Source organism: Cricetulus griseus, chromosome 8, assembly GCF_003668045.3.
Source record: "Cricetulus griseus strain 17A/GY chromosome 8, alternate assembly CriGri-PICRH-1.0, whole genome shotgun sequence".
NCBI lineage: Eukaryota > Metazoa > Chordata > Mammalia > Rodentia > Cricetidae > Cricetulus > Cricetulus griseus.
The window spans coordinates 16,707,484-16,732,183 of record NC_048601.1 but is presented as its reverse complement, the minus strand read 5'-3'; the positions used below and the strand labels follow the sequence as shown (position 1 = coordinate 16,732,183).

The following is a 24,700-nucleotide window of genomic DNA, read 5'->3' as shown; positions in this document are numbered from 1 at the left end:
AGGTTTTCTGGTAGAGGAGGTAGAGTTTTTATGTGAAAATTGAAAATTATAATGATAATTTTGAGTTCTGATGGGCTGAAGGTGATGATTCCTCACTACGGACTTATTACGGAAAAGAAACAGAAACATTGCAATTGTGTTCAGGGTGGGGTAGGATGGGTTGGGATGGGATGGGGTAGGGCGGGGCGATTCCTCAGTTAGTGAAGTGTTTGCTTTGCAAACATGAGGGCCAAAGTTTGATCCTCAAAACCCAAGCAAATAAAGCCAGATGTGGTTTAGACACATTTCCAACAGGTAAGGCATCTCTGCCTCTACTCTCCAGCTTTGCAACTAGATGCATGGTAGTTTCATGTGTTGGAATTTTACCTTTTCTGAGGACCTACCTGAGCCTTATTAAAGACCAGGTTTAACTCTAAGTCTACTTCTTTAAGATGTAAATCTACCTTATTCTGCCAAAAGTTAAACCTTTGAAAGGACAGGCCTAAGATTATTGGTTGCCAGATACCACAAAGGAGAAAATCAAAGCAGTCCAACTTAAGTGTGGTAGAGATAAAAGAAAGCTCTCAGGCCTTGGCTTTAAGATCTGTCTTTGTGTATGTCTATGTTTATGTATGTGCTGTCATTACTTATCTTTTATGAAGTTTACTTGGTATCACATTGGCTTATAGGTGGGTGCTTACATAAATCGAGTTGTTAAGGTAGCCCACATTCACTTCAGGTCCTAGTTAAACTAGAATTTTATAGGAAAAATGAAACAAAACAAATGGCTCCCACAGCCCCAAGCAGTTAAACTTGGCTACCTGTCCAAGAATGCCAACGAGAGGGAGGGATAGGGAGGTGTTATTCAATCCATATTGCTACATTAGGGGAGTAGACAGAGGAATCTGGAAGGCACTGGGGAGGTGAGAGTGGATCTGGGAAGAGTTAGGGGCAGCAGTAGAGTGAATATGATCAAAATACATTGTATGCGTGTATGAAATCCTCAAAGAATTAATATAAATATTGAAATATAAAAGGAACCATCAAGTAGGAAAATGAAATATAAAGGTTAGACATACAGATATAATTTTTAAAAAGAAGGTTGAAGGAAAAGGAAATACCTTTAGATGAGAAAGGATTTCATATGATCAATTAATTTTTTTATCCAATGCTAAAAGTTTATTTCAAAATATAAAGAGATGAAGACAAGATTAAAATACATTGTAAGAAGTGGTAGACATTAAAACTTAAAGATGACATGGCCATAACTAAATTGGTAAAAATTAAAGATTATTAAAATTATTAGGGTCAAAATTATTCAACACTGTGAGACAATAAGGAATTTCTTAAATGTTGCTCTGGTCTTAACAGTGTTTACCTAAAACTTGTCTGTAAGCAGAATATTCTGTCCCACCAGCAAGCTCCCAAATAACAACAGACAGACTTATTAATTAATTATAAATGCTTGGCCAATCGCTCTGGCTTGTTACTAACTAAATTAACCCATTTCCTTTCATTCACATGCTGACATGTAGCTCATGCCTGACTTGTTACGTCACCTTCTACATTTCCTGCTTCCTCTGCATATGGCTGAGGGCTCTGCTCTTCTTCCCAGCATTCTCAGTCTGGCTGTCCACCTAACCTCTTCCTGCCTAGCTATTGTTCAGTTAGCTCTTTATTAATCCAATGTGAGCAACACATCTTCACAGTGTATAAAAAGATTATCCCACAACTTTCACCCCTTTTGTCTAATTAAAAAGAAAGACTTTAACATAGTAAAACTATATAAAACAAGAACAGTTATTAAAGAATTGTGGTTCCACTATCCAATCGATTTGTGTTTGCCAAATTTAGAGAAAATAGTCCATTATCTATGTTATTTTTGTGAGTTTAAAGTTTTATATTTAATTTACTTTTTATCACAACTAAGGAAAACTATAAGTCTGTAAAATTCACCCCATCCACTGTGATTTCTATTATATGTATGGTTGATTTTAAGCCTATTTACACCTTTCCAGTTTGCTGTGGATATTTTCACTATATTTTATTTTGTTGTATTATGCATTTAATTTTGATGCAGTCAAATTTGTTCATCTTCAATGACTTTTCATATCTGGTTGAGAAAACTTTCTCTACTCAGACACTGAATCCAGACTCATGTGATTTATTCTAAAATGTCAGCATTTTTATTCTTCCTATAGACATATTTGATGCCCCACCAGGAAGAAGGAAAGGCCAGTGCTCTCCCACCATTGGAGAATGTATTTCTGAAACAAGCAGCTGAGATCTGCTTACATCTCATCTCTTCATTTGCTATGACGTCTATGTGACCTTGGTTGAGTACTCTGCTTATAGTTTACTTACCTGCCTTGGGATCAAGGAGATAATAAGAATGCATGACTTGAAGGCTTGTAAACAGGAAACCAGCACTCATGAAGTAGTTAGAATCAGAATTCTGTATTTTTTAACAGTTGTGGTATGTTTATATGTGTGTGTAGGTTACTGGGAATTTTCATATATACACATGTAGGGGTGTATGTGAACACGCAGATGGAATCCACTTTGTCTTTTGAGACAGTTTCTCTTAGTGGGATCTTAGTGGAGGGATGGAAGCATCCAAAACATTTCATTGTAATTATTTTGAATTATACTCTAAAATACTCGTTTTAAGTATCAGGAATGTATCCATTATTGTTTTAATTCAACTAATGTTTATTGAAACTTTTACAAATGATTTTACACTGTTCATACTTCTAATATTAAAGCATGCTTTCCTGTTTTATTTTCTTAGTAGTGTGGAGTTTTTCTTCAATATGGTTTTGTAAATATCTGGTTTATTTGTACTTGTGATTCTTTTGCTTACTTTTAGTAGGTGTTATAGAGTCTCTTCGGTTTGCTATCTTTTTAAAAATTAAAATATAATCACTCCATTCCTTTCCTCCCTCCAACCTCTCCCAAAAGGCATGGCCTCCTTCTCTTTGATTATTACTGTTATTCACATCTAAACACAGAAACACACGCACACAATTCACAGGAGTCCATCTAGTGTTGCCTGTCTGTATAATATTTTATCACAAAAAAGCACTTTTAAAAATAATGCCAACCTACTTAACATTATTTGTGTGTCAATAGCACTAAGACTTTCAAAGAAATATTAGAAGATATTAAAAATAGGCATCGCCCACTGATGAGACACCCAGTCTCTCATTGGGTAGTCTCCAAACCATGGAAATACCTAGTTTCCCTGAACAACAACAAAAAACTATGAACCTGGGGCACTGAACCACAACCTTTTTCTTAGAGTAACAACCTGTGCTTGAGGGCTCTGTCAACAGCCCTGCAGGCCAAGAAACTTGAAACCAGATTTAACCTTTTGCATTAAGACTCAATCCACATGTGGTGTTTCAGTAAGCCACTGGAAAAGGGAAGGAAGCTGGTACCAGCATGACGCAGGTTATGGCTTATGCTTTGATTCGCTATTACCACAGTTTTGAGCTCATTTACAAGTGGTGGTGGTGGTAGTGTCTCATGTTATTTGTTTGTTTATTTAGGTAGTTAGTTATTTCGGGCCTGGTGGTGGTTTGAGACAGTGTCTCTCTATGTAATATTGGCAGTCCTGGAACTCACAGAGATCCACCTGCTTCTGCCTCTCCAGTGCTGGAAGCGAAGATCCTGTTAATCTAGCCAGAACCTTTGCACAAGAGAGAGCATGGTCCTTTATCTCTTACTCTTTGCATGCCATCTCTGTGCGCATGCAGTTCTGACTAAGCCGATCTTTCTCTGGGAACCTGACCATCCTACTCACAGGGCACCGTGCTAGCTCCTGTGGTTGCATCAGGGGGCATTTGAGAGCCAAATAATTCCAATTATTTCCCTGCTAATCAAAAACACCAATGACAGTTCATGTTGGAGAGGATGTGGAGAAAGGGGAACACTCCTCCACTGCTGGTGGGAGTGCCAACTTGTACAGCCACTTTGGAAATCAGTATTGCGACTCCTCAATGAGTCTACCACAAGATCCAGCTATTCCACTCTTAGGCATATACCCAAAAGAAGCACATTCATACAACAAAGGACATACGTTCAACGATGTTCATAGCAGCTATTTGTAATAGCCAGAAACTGGAAGCAGCCTAGATGCCCCTCAACGGAAGAATCGATAGAGAAAATGTGGTACATTTACACGATGGAGTACTACTCAGCAGAAAAAAAAACAATGGAATCTTGAAATTTGCAGGAAAATGGATGGATCTAGAAGAAACCATTCTTCTAGGTAACCCAATTGCAAAAAGACAAATATGGTATGTACTCATTCATATTCGGATTTTAGACATAGAGTAAGGATTATCAGCCTACAATCCACACTGCCAACGAAGCTAATAAACATGGAGGTCCCTAAGAGAGACATACATGGTCCCCTGGAGAAGGGGAGAGGCTCAAGATCCCCTGAGAAATTGAGAGCATGGGAAGAGGGGGGAGGGAGCTAGGAGAATGAGAAGGAGAGGGGAAGAGGGATGCCGAGGACATGAGGGAGCAGAAAATATGAGTCAGGGGAAGAATATACGATAACAAGAATGGAGATATAATAGAGGGAGACACTTTTGGTTTACAGAGAAATCAGGCACTAGGGAAATGTCTGGAGATCTACAAAGATGACACCAGCTAACTATCTCAGCAACGGAGGAGAGGCTACCTCAAATGCCCTCCCCTGATTATGAGATTGATGACAGACTTATAAGCCCTCATCCAGCAGCTGGTGGAAGTAGAAGCAGACACCCATAACTAATCACCAATCTGAACTTGAACCCAGATGCAGATAGCTGGAATACCAGCATGGGACTGATCCAGGAACATGGGTTTCTGTGAGGAAACCTCGGAAATCTACGGGACCTCCTGTAGAAGCCCAGTATTTATCCCTAGCATAGGTGTGGACTTTGGGAGCCCAGTCCATATAGAAGAATACTCCCTGAGCCAAGACACACGGGGGAGGGCCTAGGCCCTACCCCAAAGGAAATGAAAGACTCTGATGACACCCTATGGAAGGCCTCACCATCCAGGGGGAGAAGAGAAGATATGTGACAGATAAGGTTTTAGTGGGGGGGGTAGGGGAGGATGGGTGGGAGAAGGGAAATGGGATTGTCATGTAAAACAATCCTGTTCCTAACTCAAATAAAAAAAGTTGGAAAAAAAAAAGTTTACTCCTATGCTGTACCTGCACCGTGTGGTAGGAATGAGTTGTGCAACTTGCCTGATACTAATATTATCCAAACACAACCTCAAAAATTTCTTTAATGTAGAAATGAAAAAAAAAAGGAAGAAATAAGAGGAAGAAAGATGTTTCCTCTTTTGACTTTTATTTGTTCTTGTCTGAGGTTTCAAACTGTCTGTGGCTCTTGAGCAGATATTTGAGAGACTGGCACAGTGGGTTTTTGAAAAAGAAATCCTAGCTTGTGAGATTAACTTCAGTTTACACACAGAAAATTAAAATTCCAGATAGACTTATTCATCCTTCAGCTCTCTCTCACCTTTTTCAAAGGATAATCTGCTTTCTTTGAGCAATGTCTGAAGAAATTGTTTATGCACATCTCAAATTGCGGGACTCTGTTAAGAAAGAAAATATGCAGAAGTCTGAAAAACATCGGGGGGAAGGTAAGATTGTGAGCAGTGGATGTGATGAAAGGCTGTGGCCGTGGTTACAGCCCCACACTTCAAATCTCTCGATTACTCAGTGTGAATTCTTAATTAAGCCTTTTGCTTAAACTCAGAGTACCAAAGTGATTATAGAGATTTGTTTCTTTAAGGCATAAATCATTGCAATTACAGTTTTTCTTTTAAAGTATTCAACTTGGTGCATGGTACAGGATGCTATTTTCAAATGTGGTGTTTTTTTGTTTGTTTGCAAGACAGGGCATCTCTGTGTAGAAATGTTGGTGTTTTATTGTGAAGGGTTTATTTTTGTTTGTTTGTTGTTGTTGTTGTGTGTTTATTATATGAAGCCATGGAACTAGGACTATATATTGTGTAGTAAAGTTATAGACTCATATGTTCCTGTTTTTATAGTTTTGAAAAGTAAAATGCTTGCAGAACAGGAAAAAGAGAAAGTGGGAGAGAACACTGTGTGTGTGTGTGTGTGTGTGTGTGTGTGTGTGTAGAACAGTTTTTATCTGGAGTCTTTCCTCATTGTTCACAGAGCTGGCTCTGGCCCAGGTTTCCTGGGCTTCCTTGTTTTGTCCTGGCATTCAGATCTCCATTCTTTGTTTTATATTTAGATTAAACTTAATTTGTGTATATGTTTGTGTGTTTAATGTGTGTGTGCAAGCATGTGTATGAGTGCGTGTGCATGTGTGAAGGTCTGAGGACAGCTTGAGGAGTCAGTCCTCTCCCTCTACCATGTGAACTCAGCTTGAGTCCTTAAAAGCAAGCGCCTTTAATTCCTGAGCTCTCTCACCACCCCCTCCCTTTATGCTTTCACTGCTATACTTCCCTACTGTTTTCATAATGCCGAACTTTCCCTTTAAAAATCACTCTCTTTGCTAGCCTTGAGGGAGTAGTTCTCTAATCTCAGCTACTACAGAGGCTGAGGCAGGAGGGTTACAAGTTCAAGACCTTACTGGACCACAGAGTGAGTTCAGAGTCAACCCTGGGCAGTTAGTTTAGTGAGATTCTGTCTCATAATAAGAGGTAAGAAGAGAATTGAGGGTAGAGCTTTGTGCTAGAGCACTTAGTTAGCATGTGTGAGGCTCTCCCTTCAGTACAACATGACACAATCAACACAACACTCATAACACACCAAAACCTAAGTGAAATTCCTTCACACTGGGTGTTCTCTGGAACATATTCTCCTGAATTTCATTATTCCTGTGGTTGAGTTGGTGTTGATGATCTGCTTGTCCTGACGTCTTGCTTGTGCTTTTGGTGACTCACTCTAGGGCATTTTCCATCCTTCTTTTGTGCCATTCAATATAGTTTCTTTTTTTTTTTAAGATTTGTTTATTCATGTATTTTATGTATATGAGTGCTCAGTCTTCATGCACACCGGAAGAAGGAATCTGATCCCATTATAGATGGTTGTGAACCACCACGTGGTTGCTGGGAATTGAACTCAGTACCTTTGCAAGAGCAGTCAAGTGCTCCAAACCGCTGAGCCATCTCTCCAGCCCTAATGTCATCCCACGCCTTTCAGCTTCCAGTACCATGCCTTCTAAGTATCCTCTCATGACTTCTTCCCAGCCCGCAGCACCTGCTCCACTCTTCCACAGGCAGATTTGGCTTTGCTTTAAACTCCCTGAGCATTCCTTCTACTATAGGACAGTCTTTAGCTGTCAGGAGCCAGCTCTGGTCAGATATAAAAGTCCCCTTTACAGAGGCGTGTCGACCTCCATGCTAAACTGCTAATTAGTCAAGCACCCCACCCCTTAGGTTAGTGTTCGAGACAACCACAGGACTTTCCGGACACCTGGCCTGGCCTGAGAGCAATTAACACTCATACCTCCCCCACTTCCTCTCTCTCTCTGCTTCCTCCTTTCTCTTTAAAAACTCCTTGTGGGACTTCAATAAAGAGACCTTCACAAGAGAAAACTGCTTGGTCCTGCTCTTTCTTTCTCACCCATTATTTTCAGGCTTAGTTCACCTTGAACCCACGAATTACCGGAGCCCCACTGGCCAGGGCATTTAGCTACTCTCAACGTCTTCTGTTCCACAAGTAAAAATATCTCTCCTGAATTACAGTCTTTGAGCTGGGTGATCTTACCACCATGTTCTTCACACCAATTCTGCACATTTCTTCCCAATGTCAATGACATCTAAACCACATACTTTCTAAGATATGTGGGTTTCAAATATCTATTTTTTATCTACCTATCTATCATCTATCTATCATCTATTGATCTATCATTTATCAATCAATCTTTCTATTTATCATCTATATATCATTTATTAATTCATCTATTTATCATCTATCATCTGTCTATCTATTTATCTATCATCTATCTTTCTATTTATCATCTATCTATAAAGCATTTAGCTGTTTGTTCCCTATCACTTTAATAAGCATCAATCTGACCACTTAACATGTACACCTTTTTATTTCGTTTTATTAGCAGCCACAAGAATGTTTAGTACCTAAATGGTACATGTTGTGCCCAAATTGCAGAACTCCAAAAGAACCCACCGCCAAGGAGATGACTCTCTGAAGGCAAGGACAAAGTTTTCTTTATTGACTCAAGGATTCGAGCTGCAGCAAGGACCTCATTCATTCGGGAACAAATGGAATCTTTTATCACATTTGTTTAACGAGCTAACCCCATTAACTTGGGCCCTTCATCCATCCACCGAGTGGATGGCTATAGAAAGACCCCGAGAAACCACGAGACAGGGATCTTACAGGGCAGCATAAGGGGAGTGTCTAGAGTACCAAAACGGTCTCAGAATTGGTGCACTTCCAGGTTTGGACAACCTGCCCTGTGGTGATCTGACCTTCTAGTGACCAGGGCAGGCCCAGCAAGATCAGGCGAGCATGTGTTAGCCTGTCATGGCTGCCAAACCAGGAGGGGGAGTGTGGTCCCTTCAGTACACAACTGATAATTTTTAAATAATTGAATACATAAATGAAATAATAATTCTGGTAAAAGATAGCTCATAACTGTGTATTTTGAACCTCAGACAAGGAGTGGAAGATTTATAGTACTTCCACTAACAAAAATTTTACAAAATAGTAAGAAATCAAATTTTATGTTTTATATGTCTCTTTTGTGAGAGTTTACAACATTGTTATGCTATAAGCTGTTGACATAGATAAGACAAATTTCAGGAACGGAGTAAGAATATTAGGTAATTCCTTAATTAATTTCTTGAAACAATGTTTTCATATATCTATATATGGTGATAATTTAAATCATCGTAATGCTTTTGAAGGGACCAGCTCCCCATTTTGGCAGCCATAACAGCCAAACTCATGCTTGCCTGACCTTGCCTTGGTCACTAGGAGGTTAGGTGCCTGCCTCATGGCAAGGAACCAATCAGAAGTTAGCTGGTGGCGCTATGCTTTACGGCTCTGGGTGTGCTTTACCCACAAGTGCACAGCAATGACGGGCAGAGCATAGCAACTGCCCTGGGAGGGCCTGTGGGCCTTAACAACCAGTTGACCAATCAACACAGGGCAAGTCCTCCAAGTCTGGAGGCACACCAATCCTGAGCCTGTGCGTACCCCTAGACACTCCCCTTATGCTGCCCTATAAGATCTCTATCCCTTGGATTCTCGGCATCTTTCCCCAGCCATCCATCATGGTGGGTGGATGAAAGGCCTGAGCTAACAAGGGGTTAGCTCGTTAAACAACTACAATAAAAGACTCATTGCTTTTGCATCGAAATGGGCCTCTTGGTGATTTGGGGATTCAGAATTTTGGCACAACACCTACCTTAACAGTAATTCACAATTACTTATGGGAAAATGGTCTAGTCTATGATTCATTGTTCAGAAAATAATGAAAATCACAGAAAATATTGAAAAAGTTGTAGTGAGAAATGCAGACCCAGACTAAGCAAGGCAGAGAACTGATGAGGGATGCCCAGACATAGCCAGTGAGAGCCTGCTTTGTTGTTCTGCATCTTGGAGTTAGAGAGGGATGGAACTCATTAACATCCAGAATGACTTCCTCTGCCAAGCCTCTTCACCTCTGCCTTCCAAGAGACTCCTCAGCTTGACTTGGCTTCCCTCAACCTCCAGACACTCACTTCCCACAAATGTATCCAAGGAGATACTCTATCCGCAGCTTCCGTTTTCCTTCCTCCTCTCTATTTATAAACTGTATCTTTACTTTTTTGAATCTTTTATCAGTCCAGGGGTTAATGTCTTTGTTTATATGTGACACCTTTCTCATTCTAAGGAACTTCCTGAATGTTTCTTACTTTAAAAAAAAAAAAAAAAATCATTGCCTCAGTCTTATTAGTAAGAAATTTAAGACTTTTCATGAGCAAACAATTCTGGGTTGTAAGACAGCATAGTTAAAGACTCAAAATAAAACCTTGTCTGATTATTCTTGAAAAAAAAAATAAAGTCTTTGGGTTTCCCGTAAATTACTTTTCATGATAAAATACACAATAGAAAGGAGATGAGGGAGGCGGGCGTTGGTGGCGCACGCCTTTAATCCCAGCACTAGGGAGGCAGAGGCAGGCGGATCTCTGTGAGTTCCAGGCCAGCCTGGTCTCCAGAACGAGTGCCAGGATAGGCTCCAAAGCTACACAGAGAAACCCTGTCTCGAAAAACCAAAAAAGAAAAAAGAAAAAAGAAAGGAGAGGAGGGGAGGATCAATGAATGAGTGAATGAATGAAGTGAAGGTGTGAGCTGCTTCTTGAACGCTGTGCTCTTTTTCTTTTCACAGTACCTTCTGCTCCTTCCTGTTCACAGCATAAAACAGTCTTGATTCTGATTCTTCTGTGCCTTCTGATGCTCGTTGGGCTGGGAGTCTTAGGAGGATTATGTATGTATCACCCCATTCTTTAAAAAGAAAGTTTAAACTCAATTAAAATATAGTGGCTTCATTCCTCCCTTTTTCCTATAATCCCTCTCATGCCCCTGCCTGCTCTTTCTCATAGACTCTTAGTCTTTAATTATTATTGTTGTATAGGTATATAAATAAATATATAAATGCAACCTGCTGAGTTTGTATAGTGTTGCATATGTATATATTTGGACGTATTTATAAATGTGTGTATCTATATAGATATTTTATGGCTGACTTTGAATGCCATGAGTTGTTGAACAAATGTTTATTCTTTGAATTAAGGCTTTATGCCCCAAAGAGCATCTTATAATATAATGTAGTCCATAAACATATACTCTAGCTCCTCCAATAACTCCTACAGAAGAAGCCTTTTTCTACCACTTTAATATTTTAATACTATTTCTTAAGGAAAATAATCACCAAATTTCCAAAGGTCATAGGAATAGCTGAAAATTTATGTTTTTTTAATCATCTACTTTTTTCTTCTCTTCTTTTTTTTTTTTTTTTTTAAACCTGGAGTTCATACAACTTTGGAGACAGAAATCATAAAATCAAATGAACTACAAGGCATCAAGGAAGAACTTCAGAGAAATATTTCCCTACAGCTGATGCTCAATCACAACAGCTCCAAGATAATTGGGAACCTCTCTGCCATGCTGCAAAAGACAGCCACCCAGCTGTGTCGTGAGCTGTATAAAAAAGAACCAGGTAACCCTATATTGCTGGCGAAGCTGTTTCCTGGGCAAAAAAACTAAACCTTTAAGAATCAGTCTCTTACAGAGCCAATATTAAATGCGGAATGAAGTGTGTTTGGTAAACGAGTCATCGATATTTCTTTGCCAGATTAGAGGGTTCTGACGTCTCCATAATGAAGCATCAGATGGCTTATTAGTTTCTTTAATCGGCACGTTATCACCCTTGTCCTGGGCACAAAGCTCAAGAGGTGATGAGTAGGGAAGGATGCCTCTCTACACATGACCTCATTCCTAAATTTCAGCTAGTGCTGACGGAGTGAAAGGCCCTGGCAAAGAAATGAATCCTAGGTGATGTACGGAACCAGGGGAAGGAGTGTTCCCTTCTGGCGATTGTGCGATTTCTGTGGCTAAACTATGTTCCTGTGCTTCTAAGGCTCCTCTAAAACATTCCAGGGGTTGAAAGCCAGAGAGACACGTGCTGGGAAAAGCAGACCGACGTAGCTCAGTGGATAGCATTTTTTTTTTTTTCTGGATAGCATTTGCTGTGATTAATATTTAGAGTCTGCAAGTGAGAACAAACAAACAAAGGAAAACTACCCAGGTTTCTTAATAATGGGCAATACATTTGAATCTGACCAGGTACTTGAACTTTTTTGTTTGCCCAAGTTATGTTCCTAGGGTGATGTATAGAGATGTAGAGGACTTGGTTTCTTTCTTGTTGGCCTAAAGAGAAGAAACAGTAAATCTTGTCAATGTCACATAGACAGTGAAGGAACAATAGACAAGTGTTCACACAAACCTGTATGTCTCTGTCCTCTTTCTAGAGCACAAATGCAAACCTTGTCCAAAGGGTTCAAAGTGGTACAAAGACAGCTGTTATTTCAAACTTGGTGGACTTAGAACATGGCAAAAGAGTGAAATACAGTGTTCTGTTCAGAATGCCAGCCTGCTGAAGATTAAGAACAAGAGTGTGCTGGTAAGTTTCTATGTCTCTGTTCCCTCTGAAAGGAATTCACATCATGAAATAAGGGGTGAAGAGGGACGTGTTGGGAAGACACACAGTGACCCACTCATGACTCAGGATCATTTGTGTTGCACGGGGAGGGGAGTGGGACTTGCACATCTGTCTCAGGGAAAATTACAGTCAAGCTAAAACCCACAGGCTTTAGCTTAAGCAGAATCTTGGAAGCTTCAAGATAAAAGGGTAGAGCAGGAACTCCCAGAATCCTCAGGTCTGTTATTTCCAAGTTGGAAGTATAGAAGCAGGTTTCTTGTGTATGCTCCAGAATAGCTATACAAAGACAGAGAGTGTGGCTAGGGCTCACTACCACCAACACACACACACACACACACACACACACACACACACACACACACACACACAGGAGGATATTCTTTATTGTCAATTTTTGTAGTTTTTATTTACTAGTATTTATTTACAAAAAGACAGGTTAAGCCAGATAGGGTAATACTTGTTTAAGTAAGTATACTGGGTTGATAGAGAGGAGGCAAATGTTAACCAGACATATTGCTCAGAGTATTTAGGATAAATGAAAAGTGAATCCTCTGGTTTGTTTATGTCTAAATCGGTGGTTCTCAACCTTCCTAATGCTGCATCCCTTTAATGCAGTTCCTCATGTTGTGGTGTACCCCAACCATAAAATTATTTCAGTTGCTACTTCATAACTGTAATTTTATTACTGTTATGAATTGTAATGTAAATAGCTGATATTTCTGGTGGTCTTAGGCGACCCCTGTGAAAGGGTCATTTGATCCCCAAAGAGACAGTGACCCACAGGTTGAGAGCTGCTGGTCTAAACAATGTCTTTGTGTTTCACTTATTAGTAAATAGTCCTGGTCTCTCACATAGTAATTCTTTATTATTTTCTTTCTTTCTTTTGAGACAAATCTCACCCAGTAGTCCTGACTTATCTCAAACTTACAGCAATCCATCTGCCTCAGCCTTCCAGTGCTGGAATTACCTGTATGAGCTGCTGATCCTAGATTGTAGTCAGTTATCTTGGAGTAAAAATATATCCACCTAATGGCTCAGCCTCTCTCCCATAAGAAACTTGGTCATCTTTTATAGGAGAAGGGAATTTGGTTGATTATGCTGTATCATTGACCTTTATCAAGTAATCAGAATTACTTATTTTAAAAAAATCTGGCTTTAACAGAAAAACCCATTACTTTGGGCAAAGAATTGTGCAAATACTGGATTCTGTAGCCACTGCTCTTCTCTGCCTCTGTTGCACAGCTCTATCTCACCTCTCTTTTTCTGTTAAGTCTGGCTTGCAGTCATTAGCCACCTCCTTTGCCCCAGTCTGAATATTCACAACCCAAATATTTAGAACTGGGAAATTGTTAAGCTTTTCATTGACCCTATATTAAGGTTATTCAGTGAACCAGTAGGTTCTTTTGTCACCAGTGGTGAAGGCTGAAGAGATCTCAGAGACTTCAACCCACAGTTGCTTCTCAAGGGAGAGTCTGTAGGGGAAGCTGTAGCCACGCCTACTTAGGGGCTGGCTACAGGTGTGTCTGACCATGCTTGTCAGAATGACGTAATGTGACTGCGTTTGCTCTTTCGGTTTTACTTTGGTACTTACTGTACAGACTGCTGCCATGTCTCATTGCTGGGAGTTTGCATAATTTGTCTTATGAGAAGTTTTACTGGGAGAAAAGAAAGAGATAGTCATGGGTTTAGGAGGGGAGATTCTGGAATGAACTAGGATTAGCCAAGATTGACCCTTTCTGTTCTTACACAGGTAGAGTTGGGTATGTTGTGGTATTAGATGCATTATAGAAGCCGAGCTTTATGCAAGGCTGATCACATCATAACAATGAAGCGAAGGGCTGTTTGAAGTTACCAGGGTCAGCCATGATCCTGACTAGCTTGGGGTGGTGTTGGTTTTTACTGTTTGAGCAATTGTAGGGTGCCCTGAAAAAACACAACTCTGTGACTGCAGCTGCCCCCAGGCACTGGAGTTTCCTTCTCAGTCTTCCTGTATCTACACAACAGGTCCAGCTTTCTTTCTGCAAGCAGGAAACTGTGCTGACATCTTAAAAATGACTTTCTGTTTCTTTTAAATGACATTGAAAAGTGGTAATGCTACAACAAAACTCTAATGTTAAAACAGTAGCCTGCAATACATAAGAAACAGCTTCTTAAACCTGCCATCTCTATTTCTCTAGGAATTTGTAAAGTCGGAAAGGTTAAATAATTATTGGCTGGGATTGTCGCCCAGAAAAGACCAGGCAAAATCTGAGAAACTGACTGAGACAATATTTCTCTCTGCAGGGTAAGTCTCTGTTCTTGTTGGATTTTTGTGGTTAGGCTTGAAGGGAGACACATCTTCAGGGGTTTGGCAGAGCGCCTTTAAAAGAAGCTTCAGCTGACACCACATCATTAAAGGCAACCGCCCCCACCCGAAGGCTTCCGGTGATGCGTTTGATTATGTAGACAACGGCCACACATGTTGATTCATTAGGTTGGCAAATCTCCAGTAACCCACAGTAATCGAATTATGGATTTTTTTGTGTGTGTGTACTTATGTTTTTTTTGTATATAATTAATGCTTATAGTTAAAGATTGCAAAAACCAAAACCATTCACTAAATGCCATTAAGTACTTAATATTGTTCTATATTCTGGAGTTCAAAGGTGAATGAAATGTTGACAGAGCTCTGAATTACCTAAACTTGGGCTGTATGTATTTGTTTGTGTGTATGGGTGTGGTGTGGTGTGTGTGTGTGTGTGTGTGTGTGTGTGTGTGTGTGTGTGTGTGTTGTACGTGTGTGTGATGCATATATATGAGGTGCACTTGTTTGGTATATGTGTGTATATGAGTGTGTGTGTGTGCACGCAAGCGTGTGCATGCGTGTGTGTGCGTCTATATGTGTGTAATCAATGCAAGTCAGAGGACAAATTCTGAAGTTATTCTTCAGATGTCTTCCACTTTTTGTTTTTGAGGCAGAATCTCTCGCTGGCCCAGAACTCTCCAAGAAGTCTAGGTTGCCAGTGAGCCCCAGGGATCTGCTTGTCTATGTCTCCCCAATGCTAGGATTATGAGCCTGTGCTGCCAGCTCCGATTTTATCCAAGGGATCAGGGACTGAACTCGAGTCTTTGTCCTTGCTAGGCCAGGACTCGACTAAACCATCTCCACAGCCCTGAAGTGGAGACTGTTGAGTGCATTATTTGAAGTCTCACCGAACGAACATTAAAGTGTATAAAACTAATACAAACTCCTCCATAGATTTGAATGATTTGTAAGTGCGTTTATCACTTGTTAACATATTTAGGAAGGTATTTATAAGTAGGCTGCAATAACTGGATTTGTGCATTGTATTTGTTCTGCTTTTTAATGAGAACAAATTCAGGCCTTAATTACAAAGCCACATGAAAATTCTGCTTGTATTTATAAGCCATGAACTTTGAGGAACAGAATATGAGTCTAGCAAAGAAACTTTAGTCTGGGTCTGATGGGTATTTTTGCAGGCCCCACATTCATCACAGGTGCACAAGAGTGCAGCGCTCACACAAGCTGTAATAGGGCCTCTGAGCCCTTGACCTGGAGTTACCGGCAGTTGTGGGCCAGGTGCTGGGGACTGAATTTGACTTCTGGGCAAGAGCAGTGTGCTCTTCAATGACTGAACCATTTCTCTAGCTCCTCTCTATGTTTGTTCCAATACTGGGGATTGAATCCAGAATTATGCATTGGATATGCAAGAATACCACCATCCTGTAGAATTTCAACACCCCCACCCCACCCCCCCCCCACCCCCACCACATACTTGTTAGTTTAGGACACAGGAAGCCGGCCAGGCCTCCCTGGCTGAAAGTCTACCATGCTGAGGGTAAGCACTGTGATTTCTGCATTCTCATCACCACTTTGTCAGTGACAGGAAGGGACCCAGCTGAGACTGTAGTACCCTATGCTAATGCTGAAATTATGCAATTGTGGATGATTACGGATGATTGGCCAAGCTTATAACAATTTCTTAGGAGAAATTAACAACAAATATTTGAAAAGTAAGTGGCTTCAATTTATAAAAAGAACTGAATGGATTCTTCCCTGCACAGTGAAAAACAGCACCCTTAGCCTTAACATCACACTTTCCCTGGTTTCCCTTCTGATGTTAAAACATCCTTGTTATACACAGGCTGACTTGGTTCATTAATGCCTTTCAGCAGCTGCTTCATTAGCATTTAAAAACTTTAAAATTAGTAAAACATCATGCAATCTCTCCCTGGGAGTCCTCGTAGCCTCCTTCTGTTTGAAAAGCATCTCTTTTAGAGCATGATGAGATGTTTCAACAATAGCTTGTCCTGTAGCATTATACAGTATCCCTGTAAATTGTTTTATGTTATAACGTGCAAAAACTTGTTTTACTTTATTGGGAACATAAGGAGGAGCATTATCAATTTTAATTTATATCGATATGCCCATTATAGCCATTACTTCTAATAAATGTGTAATTACAGAATCAGCCTTTTCAGAACTTACAGCCAATGCCCATTGAAACCCAGAGTGTGTATCAGCGGTATGATGTATCTATTTTGAAGTTTCAAATACTGTTAAATGAAATGCATACATTTGCGCTCTCTCTCTCTCTCTCTCTCTCTCTCTCTCTCTCTCTCTCTCTCTGTGTGTGTGTGTATGTATGTGTGTGTGTATACTTTTAGGATTACTTACTGCAGGTAAAGGAACTTGATTATATAAAGAACAAGTAGTACAGTTTTTTGTTTGTTTGTTTTATTTTGTTTTTAATAATTTCCTTAGCCTGTTGACCAGTAATGGAATTTTTTTAAGCCTTTACTATTAACACGATGGTTCTTATTAAATTCTGAAGCTTTTAACACACTTCCTATTAGTAATTGATCAACATCTTCATTTCATTTTGCTAGTAACCCAGACAATACCAGTTGCATGGATAGCAAAGTTAATTCTGAATTATCAGGAATAAGTTCAACAGTTTCTATTTCTATATGCCATATAACCTCTTATACATAGTGAGAATCAACAATTATTTTAAGAGGTTCTCTAAAGTCTATTAAAATGGCATATAACTGTGATTTTTGAACAGAAGCATATGGGCTATATGTGGTGATATCTTTCTTGCACAAATAAAGCCAGGCTTCTATAGTTAGCTAATAGCAAGCTCCATTCTTTGACCCTTAGACAAGCTTTATTTGTGCAAGAAAGATACCACCACACTATGAATTACTTTACTTAGGTTTTCTGGTTGATAACCAACTATTTCTAATTTATTTGTGTCAGTATAAAATGTAAGAGACCCAGAAATAGGTGTCTTTTCCACTATACAGCCCATACTCGAAATTTGGATAGCTAATTCATTTTTTTCCCATGTTGTTGGACAACCTGTACAACCTATGATTTTCCTTGATAATTCTTTCTTGTGCCTTTTCCAGAAATGTATCCCATTTTTAAGAACATTTTATGGGCTGTTTCTGAAATTGGAGGAATATTAATTGGAGTTTCCCATTGTTGTAACAAATCTCTCCCCCATAAATTTGTGGCTATATCATTTATATAAGGCTTTAATATCCCTATTTGTGCTTCAGGCCCTATACATTTGGTCTATTCTACACTTTGTTCATCTGAGATAATATTCTAATGCCCCCAAACTCAGTGAAAACATCTTCTAAAGGCCAGTTGGGATTCCAAGACTCTTGAGATATTACAGACACATAAGCTCCAGTGTCCACTAAACCTTCAATCTCAATGCCATCTACTTGTAATTTTAGTTTTGTCCTCTTGTCATTAATAACAGTTTGCCACAATACTTTCTTTCCAGTGCTTATAACACCTCCTGTTTTAGATATTGGAGCTGCTTTATGTTTAAGATATGGGAGTAACAACAATTGAGCAATTCTATCATCAGCTTCTATCTGCATAGTCCTTTTTATAGAAGCCATCTATAGAAGAATTAAAAACAATCTCTATAGGATTTTAAGAGGTAATTTTAGGCAATATCCAGGAATGTTTTCATAAAATCTTAAAAGGAGGATCCCTTTTTATAGATCCCAAGTGACACATTAATGTAACTTGTCAATTATTAATAATGGATTATCTGCATTTTATTTAGTGGAAAAGCAATTTTCGTAGGCCCTTTATCAGCAAGAGATTATTTCTATGAATGTTTGCCTTAGCAGCCATATTATTTAATAAGCTAACAACCGCTCTGTTTCAGTTGCTACATTTTTATGGAATTTAGCCAAGAGTTTTTAGACAGCAACTTAAAGAGCAGAGGCAAATTCTCAATAATGATAAACAGACCAGAACATATCCAATAATATAGCTCAAAATCATGAATTCTGCTCTTTTAGTTCATTTACTATGAAAATTAAACATTCAGTTGAGCATTAATCAGATGATCAAGAGAAGATAACATCTTCCATACAATGAATGACTAATACCTCTGGAAATTCCAACAACATTGGCCTAGTACTTACGCCCTGACTGCAATTGTTTTGTTTTTTTCCAGAAGTTGGGCTTGTTTTAGTTTTTTTTTCTCCCATCAATGAACCATTGATTGATAGTGAGCTATTCCTGCTATTTGGGTGGGGGGAGGCAAAAAAATTTAAACCAAATTTAAGGAAGCAAACAAACAAGAAAATTCTAAGTTCTGGGCCAGCTGTACTAGCTCAGGATGAAGCAGTTAAGCCTCATCCATCCTACTTTGAAATTCAGATACCACCTCTCTGTGCTGGTCTGCCCTTGACTGCAAGAGCTGGCAGGTAGCCTGAGCCAGGGAACTCTGAGTTGCAGTTATCATGAATTTCTTCCTTTTATTGGAAAGAGACTTTTCCTTCCTCTATTCCTACTGGAAATAGTTTTGTTTTGTTTTGTTTTGTTTGTTTCTTTCCCTCATTTTTTGTTTATGGAGACTTTTTATTTCTAGGCCTTGATTCAACATTTTCCCTTCTACTGGGGAAATCACTTTTCTTAATTATTTTTTCTATTTCCATTGAGAAATTTTCTTTTTTGTTTTCTTCCCTTCTCTTTTCTCTACTTAAAAAGGTCTTTCCCTTGATTTAGTCTTTGTTTAGAGCCATTTCACTTGTTGCCACTTCTGAGAGGGGGAAATTCCCCATGACCCTGACAAATCCTGGACTCCTCATACCCTGAAAATGCACAAAACAATCTAACAAACAAAACAAAGACAAAACAACAACAAAAAACCCTCAGTCCTGGAGCAACTGGATCCCTTCTTTCTGCAAGCCCACCAAGTGTCGGTGTTGTGTTTTTTGGTGGGTCTGTGGAAGACATTGAGTCACTCCAAGATGAATTTTGGCTTAACAGCAGCAGAGGAGCCAGTTTCTGGTGACCTGACTGTCACTGCTTGATAAAAGGCCCGGTGTGTGTGTGTGTGTGTGTGTGTGTGTGTGTGTGTGTGTGTGTTATACCATCTTCACCTTAGCAAATCAAGTCCTGCATATGAAAACCTCTTATCTGAAGTTCCCAAAGGAAACAAGTGTCAAAGCAATTCTCAGTCACCAGACCCTTCAGTTTTCAGAGTTCTTCTGCAACCAGTTTTTGCAGAGGCTTTGGAAGTTTCAGGAAGAAGTCAGATAAGCTTCAGACACTTCAAACAAAAGACAGCTGTCACTGTTAGACCCCCGAAAACTCAAGTATCCGGGGTCCCAGGCCACGTTCGCGGTCACCCCAATCACCAGGCGGATTCGAGAGCTTGCTGCAAACTGCACGAGGCTTTATTGTAATTTAACGAGCTAACCCCATGTTAGCTCGGGTCTTTCATCCACCCGCCATGGTGGATGGCCAGAAAAGACGGCTCCTAGGGGCTCCCAAAAAATCTTATAGGACAGTGTAAGGGGAGTGTCTAGGGGTATGCACAGGCTTACGATTGGTGTGCCTCCAGCCTTGGAGGGCTTGCCCTGTGTTGATTGGTCAACTGGTTGTTATGGCCCATAGGCCCTCCCAGGGTGGTTGCTATGCTCTCTACGTCATTGCTGTGCGCTTGTCCGTAAAGCACACCCAGGGTCGTAAAGCATAGTGCCACCAGCTAACTTCTGATTGGTTTCTTGTCACGAGACAGGCATCTGACTTTCTAGTGACTAACTTCTGATGGGTTCCTTGTCACGAGACAGGCATCTGATCTCTGTTCGGCTGTTATGGCTGCCAAAAGGGAAGCTTGTTCCTTCATCACAAAAGTTAACAGTCACAAAAGGCAGTTCAAAGCCCAGATGCTAACACCCTGAATTCAAGCCAGCTAAATTGCAGAGCTCCCCTGCCCCCATCTCCCACTACAATAAGGGAATACTATCAGTGAATGTTTGATATTATCAAACAATCCTTAAATAATCATTATATATATGTGGTGTGTGTGTGTGTGTGTGTGTGTGTGTGTGTGTGTGTGTGTGTATGAGTGAAATTTTGTTGTTATTCTCAGTGTTATTGTTTGGGGGCTTTTTCTGGAAGATGGTGATGTTTACTTTGACATCATAGAAAAACACTTTTTTTTCAACATGTATTTTACTTTTAAATATGTGTCTCTTAGTGCATCTGTTTGTATGAATATTCACACACCATTTCAGGTACCCCGGCAGCTAGACGCATTGTACATTCCAGAGCTGGAGTTACAGGTGCTTGTGAGCCACCATAAACAGGGGCTCAACTCAGGTCCACTGGGATCTCCATTTTAGCCACAGAGCCATTTCTCTGGTTCCTTAGAAATCTCATTCTTGAAAATTTAACTTGTTACAACCTTGTGCTGCCTTAGGGGTGGACCTAACTGGGGTGGTAAGGGATGAAGAAAAGACAGGCAAACATGCACACACAGAAAGTCTGGGTTCCCTGGTGGATAAACAGTTGTTTATCTCTAGCTACTATCCTGCTGTGGTGGTTTGAATAAGAATGGCCCCCAAGAGCTCATATGTTTGAATGCTTGGTCCCTGAGGCATCTCAGAAGTATGTTTATTCTATACTGTTGGGGGGAGGGTGCTATTTCATACAGATAAACTAAGGAGGCAGGTTTAGCTCAATAGGACAGTCTCTGAAGGGGAAGGAACACTCTTTAGGCTACAAATACCCAGGGGGAGAATGTTATGGTGGACTTTGCTATACCATCAGCAATTGCACATTGACAAGAGGAAGGCCTTCCCATCCTCTGAGCCTCACACTGGGGGTAGGGGGAAGGAGGAAGACTTCACCATCCCCTTGAGCCTCAATCCAGGGAGAGAAAGGCTTTGCCATCCTTCTAAGCCTCACCCAGGAGGATGAAGGCTTTGCCACTTTGCTGTGGGTCTGAGGCCATGGTCCTCAACATGGCCAGCTCATGTCAATAACACACACCTGCTTAAGCCTTCACATACTCAGGGCTGCTTCTGCTTCCCAAAATAACTGATGAAGTTATGTGATGACCATTATTAATTGACCCAAGAATCAATGTTATGTTATGTTTATCAAAATGTTGTTTTTAATTTATAAATATGTACTTATGATCACTCATCCAGTTTGCAAACTACTATAGCAAAAGGGAGTACGTGAGGCATTGCTCTAAGGATTTGCCTCATTAGAGATGATGAGGGACTTGATGTTTCCTAAATTAGGCTTATTCTAGCTTTGGTCATTATTATTGAAACACTTGGTGAAGATAGTGCCAATGTTTCACTATGGGAAATTAAGGCATAGACTTATGACATGGCATTATTGTAAATCATAACAGCCATGGAAAGAAAGGTTAGTCTGGAATTAAAAGAAAATATTCCAGATGTGGAAAGTCAAGTAAAAAGGGTTTTGCACCACATATATGTAGCCCAATCATCAACTCAAATTTGACTTAGACAGTAGAATGCACAAACAATAATTTTGTGTTGAAAATTCTCTTCTGTGGGTGTAATCAAAATATAACTCGCCAAGTGTCCTCATTTTTCTCTTACAGGTTTGAAGGAAGCATGCCTGACTTAAGTAAGATGTACTGCGGACACATACAAGGGATGTATGTTTATTATTCACCTTGCATTTGGGAGAAAAATGTCATGTGTGAGGGGACAGCCAGTAATGTACAGGTGGAAAGTGTGCTGAATGACCTTCCAGAGGAAAGCTTGTAGCTACCACAGTTGTTTATCTCTAGCTACTATCCTATCCTGCTGTGCTGGTTTGAATGAGAATGGCCTCCAGGAGCTCCTATGTTTGAATGCTTGGTCCCCAGTTGGTGGAACTGCCTGAGAAGGATGAGAAGGCGTGGCCTTGTTGGAGGTGCTGTTTCACTGATGACAGGCTTTCAGTTTTTGAAAGTCCACACCATTTCCGGTTAACTCTTTCTCCGTCTTGTGCTTGTGAATTGAGATGTGAGCTCTCAGCTACCGCTCAAAGCAGGTCTGCTTGCCTGCTGCCTTGCTCCCCAAGACGACAACCAAGGACTCTAACCCTCCAGAACCGAGAGCCCCAAGTTAAACCCTTCTTTTTATAACTTGTTTTAGCCATGGTGTTTTGTCACAGCTGTCACACAGAGGAACTTTAAGTAATGAGCATCTCCTGCTTCAAACACAGTAACAATAATGTGACTACAGTTCTGATTCTCCTAGTGCTTATGTCCAGATTTCTTTTCCTCATTTGCTAACTCATGGCTTATCACCATGTACTTTTTAAGCACACAGTTCACTGAACATAAAAAGACCATGAAGTCTAATTTGCCTCTTTTTCCAAAGATGAATCAGGCAAATTTCAACCTCCGAGAAAATTAAGTCTGGGAACATACAGGAAGAATAATATGATATGACCGACTTGTATCAGAAATTTATTAGCACTTTCAAAATAAAGTTTGGAGGGAAAGAATTATTCAAGAGATGAATGCTTAAAGCCCTGTTATAATAAAACTTAGGGAAACTAGGAGTGGACTTCCCAAAGACAATCAAGTCTTGATATGAAATAAACAGCACACAAATAAGCAAATAGTCTAATGCTGAAATTAACACCATAGTTCTAGTAGAGAAAACATATTTCTACCTTTGGAACAAGATAAAGGTGAACTTCATCAGTCACTTAATTCAACAATTTCTATTGTCTGTTAGAGAGATGAAACTCCTCAGTGGAATAAGGCAAGAAAAAGACAAAAAAATTTAATGTAGGGAAAGGCCAAAATAAAACATTTTATTTGTAGGTTATATATTCTGAACCAATATAGTTTTTTAAATTGCTAAAGTAAACATTATATCATATCAAAGGCAATGGATAAAATTTCAACAGAATGCAAACATATTTCCTACGTATTAGCAATGAACAACTGGAAATAAAATTTAAAATGCAATCTCATTTTACAGCTTTCCCAAACATAAAATATTAATAAAACTACTAAAAACTTTGAAAATTTCTATATGCAAAAGGTGTGAACAATTTAATCCATTTTCTTTCTCAGGTATCTCAATATTCATTGACCTGTAAGCAGACTTCTGGTTATAGAATTTCCTATAAAGACAGCCATGGTCAATTTCTTCTTTTATTTTCCTCCATGAGAGACTGAATCTAGAAACACATTTTTAATAACACCTGTGCAAGCCAAAGTCAATAAAAGGTCAAAGGATACTTTGTAGGGGACCAAACCTGTAACAATAACAACAAGAATGGTTCAAGAAAAGTGGATGCTAAGATGAGATTTGGGGCCTGAAATGCTTGTTGCCCAGTGAGATATTGAGAAATACATCACTGTTGGAGGAAAAAATATTGTCAAGCTAGGAGTAACAATATAATTGTAAGAAGACAAGCAAACCTTCTCTGGATTGGTGAACCAGTGGAGTCAAGAACATATCAGAGAGATGCAGAGCATGTTTGAAAAACACAATTAGAATAAAAATGGCAAGGACAGGGAACTTGTGGGACCATTAACAACCTTGTTACTTTATCCTTTAGAAAAATAAATGGGGGGCTGGAGAGATGGCTTAGAGGTTAAGAGCACTAGCAGCTCTTCCAGAGGTCATGAGTTTAATTCCCAGCAACCACATGGTGGCTCACAACCAAGTGTAATGAGATCTGGTGCCCTCTTCTGGTGTACAGGCAAAACATGCAGGTAGAACACTGTGTACATAATAAATAAAATTTAAAAAAACCTATGAAACAAAATTTAAAATGAAAGAAAAATAACTTGGAGGACTGCAAGTGAATAATAAATGAGATAAAGGTCCCCACAGGTGAGGGCTGCCAGTGTATTGAGTGAAAAAGTTCAGATCTCATTCACTGGGAAGGTGAAGAAAAATAAGGATCACTCATGGGGCTTAATAATAAGAAGGGCAGAACACCAATGAAAGTTAACATTGAACCTGTACAAAGAAAAGAATCAGGTCAATGCTGGAAAGACAATAAATGGGAACGTCGTTTGTTGACTCACCCAAGCCAGTGAGACTAAGCTTCCATGAATTGAAGAAGATACCAAGGATCTGTGTGGGGATAAAGAGGACTCCAAGCATTTGAGTTCAAGACTAGGGCAAATAAAGCACCTCTCATTTTTATTATTAGAGCAATCAAAACATACGGTGATGTTGGCAGT

At 39.7% G+C, this 24,700-nt stretch overlaps 1 protein-coding gene across 1 annotated transcript; it reads left to right on the top strand.

Moving 5' to 3' along the window:
* Positions 1-5,537: 5,537 nt before the first annotated feature.
* Positions 5,538-23,000, top strand: Clec12a (C-type lectin domain family 12 member A). The gene is made up of 6 exons (XM_027429822.2): positions 5,538-5,628; positions 10,359-10,457; positions 11,001-11,189; positions 12,001-12,152; positions 14,369-14,475; positions 22,100-23,000. Exons 1-6 carry the CDS (start codon positions 5,538-5,540, stop codon positions 22,266-22,268), a joined length of 807 nt encoding a protein of 268 aa, XP_027285623.1. The 3' UTR covers positions 22,269-23,000.
* Positions 23,001-24,700: the final 1,700 nt, after the last annotated feature.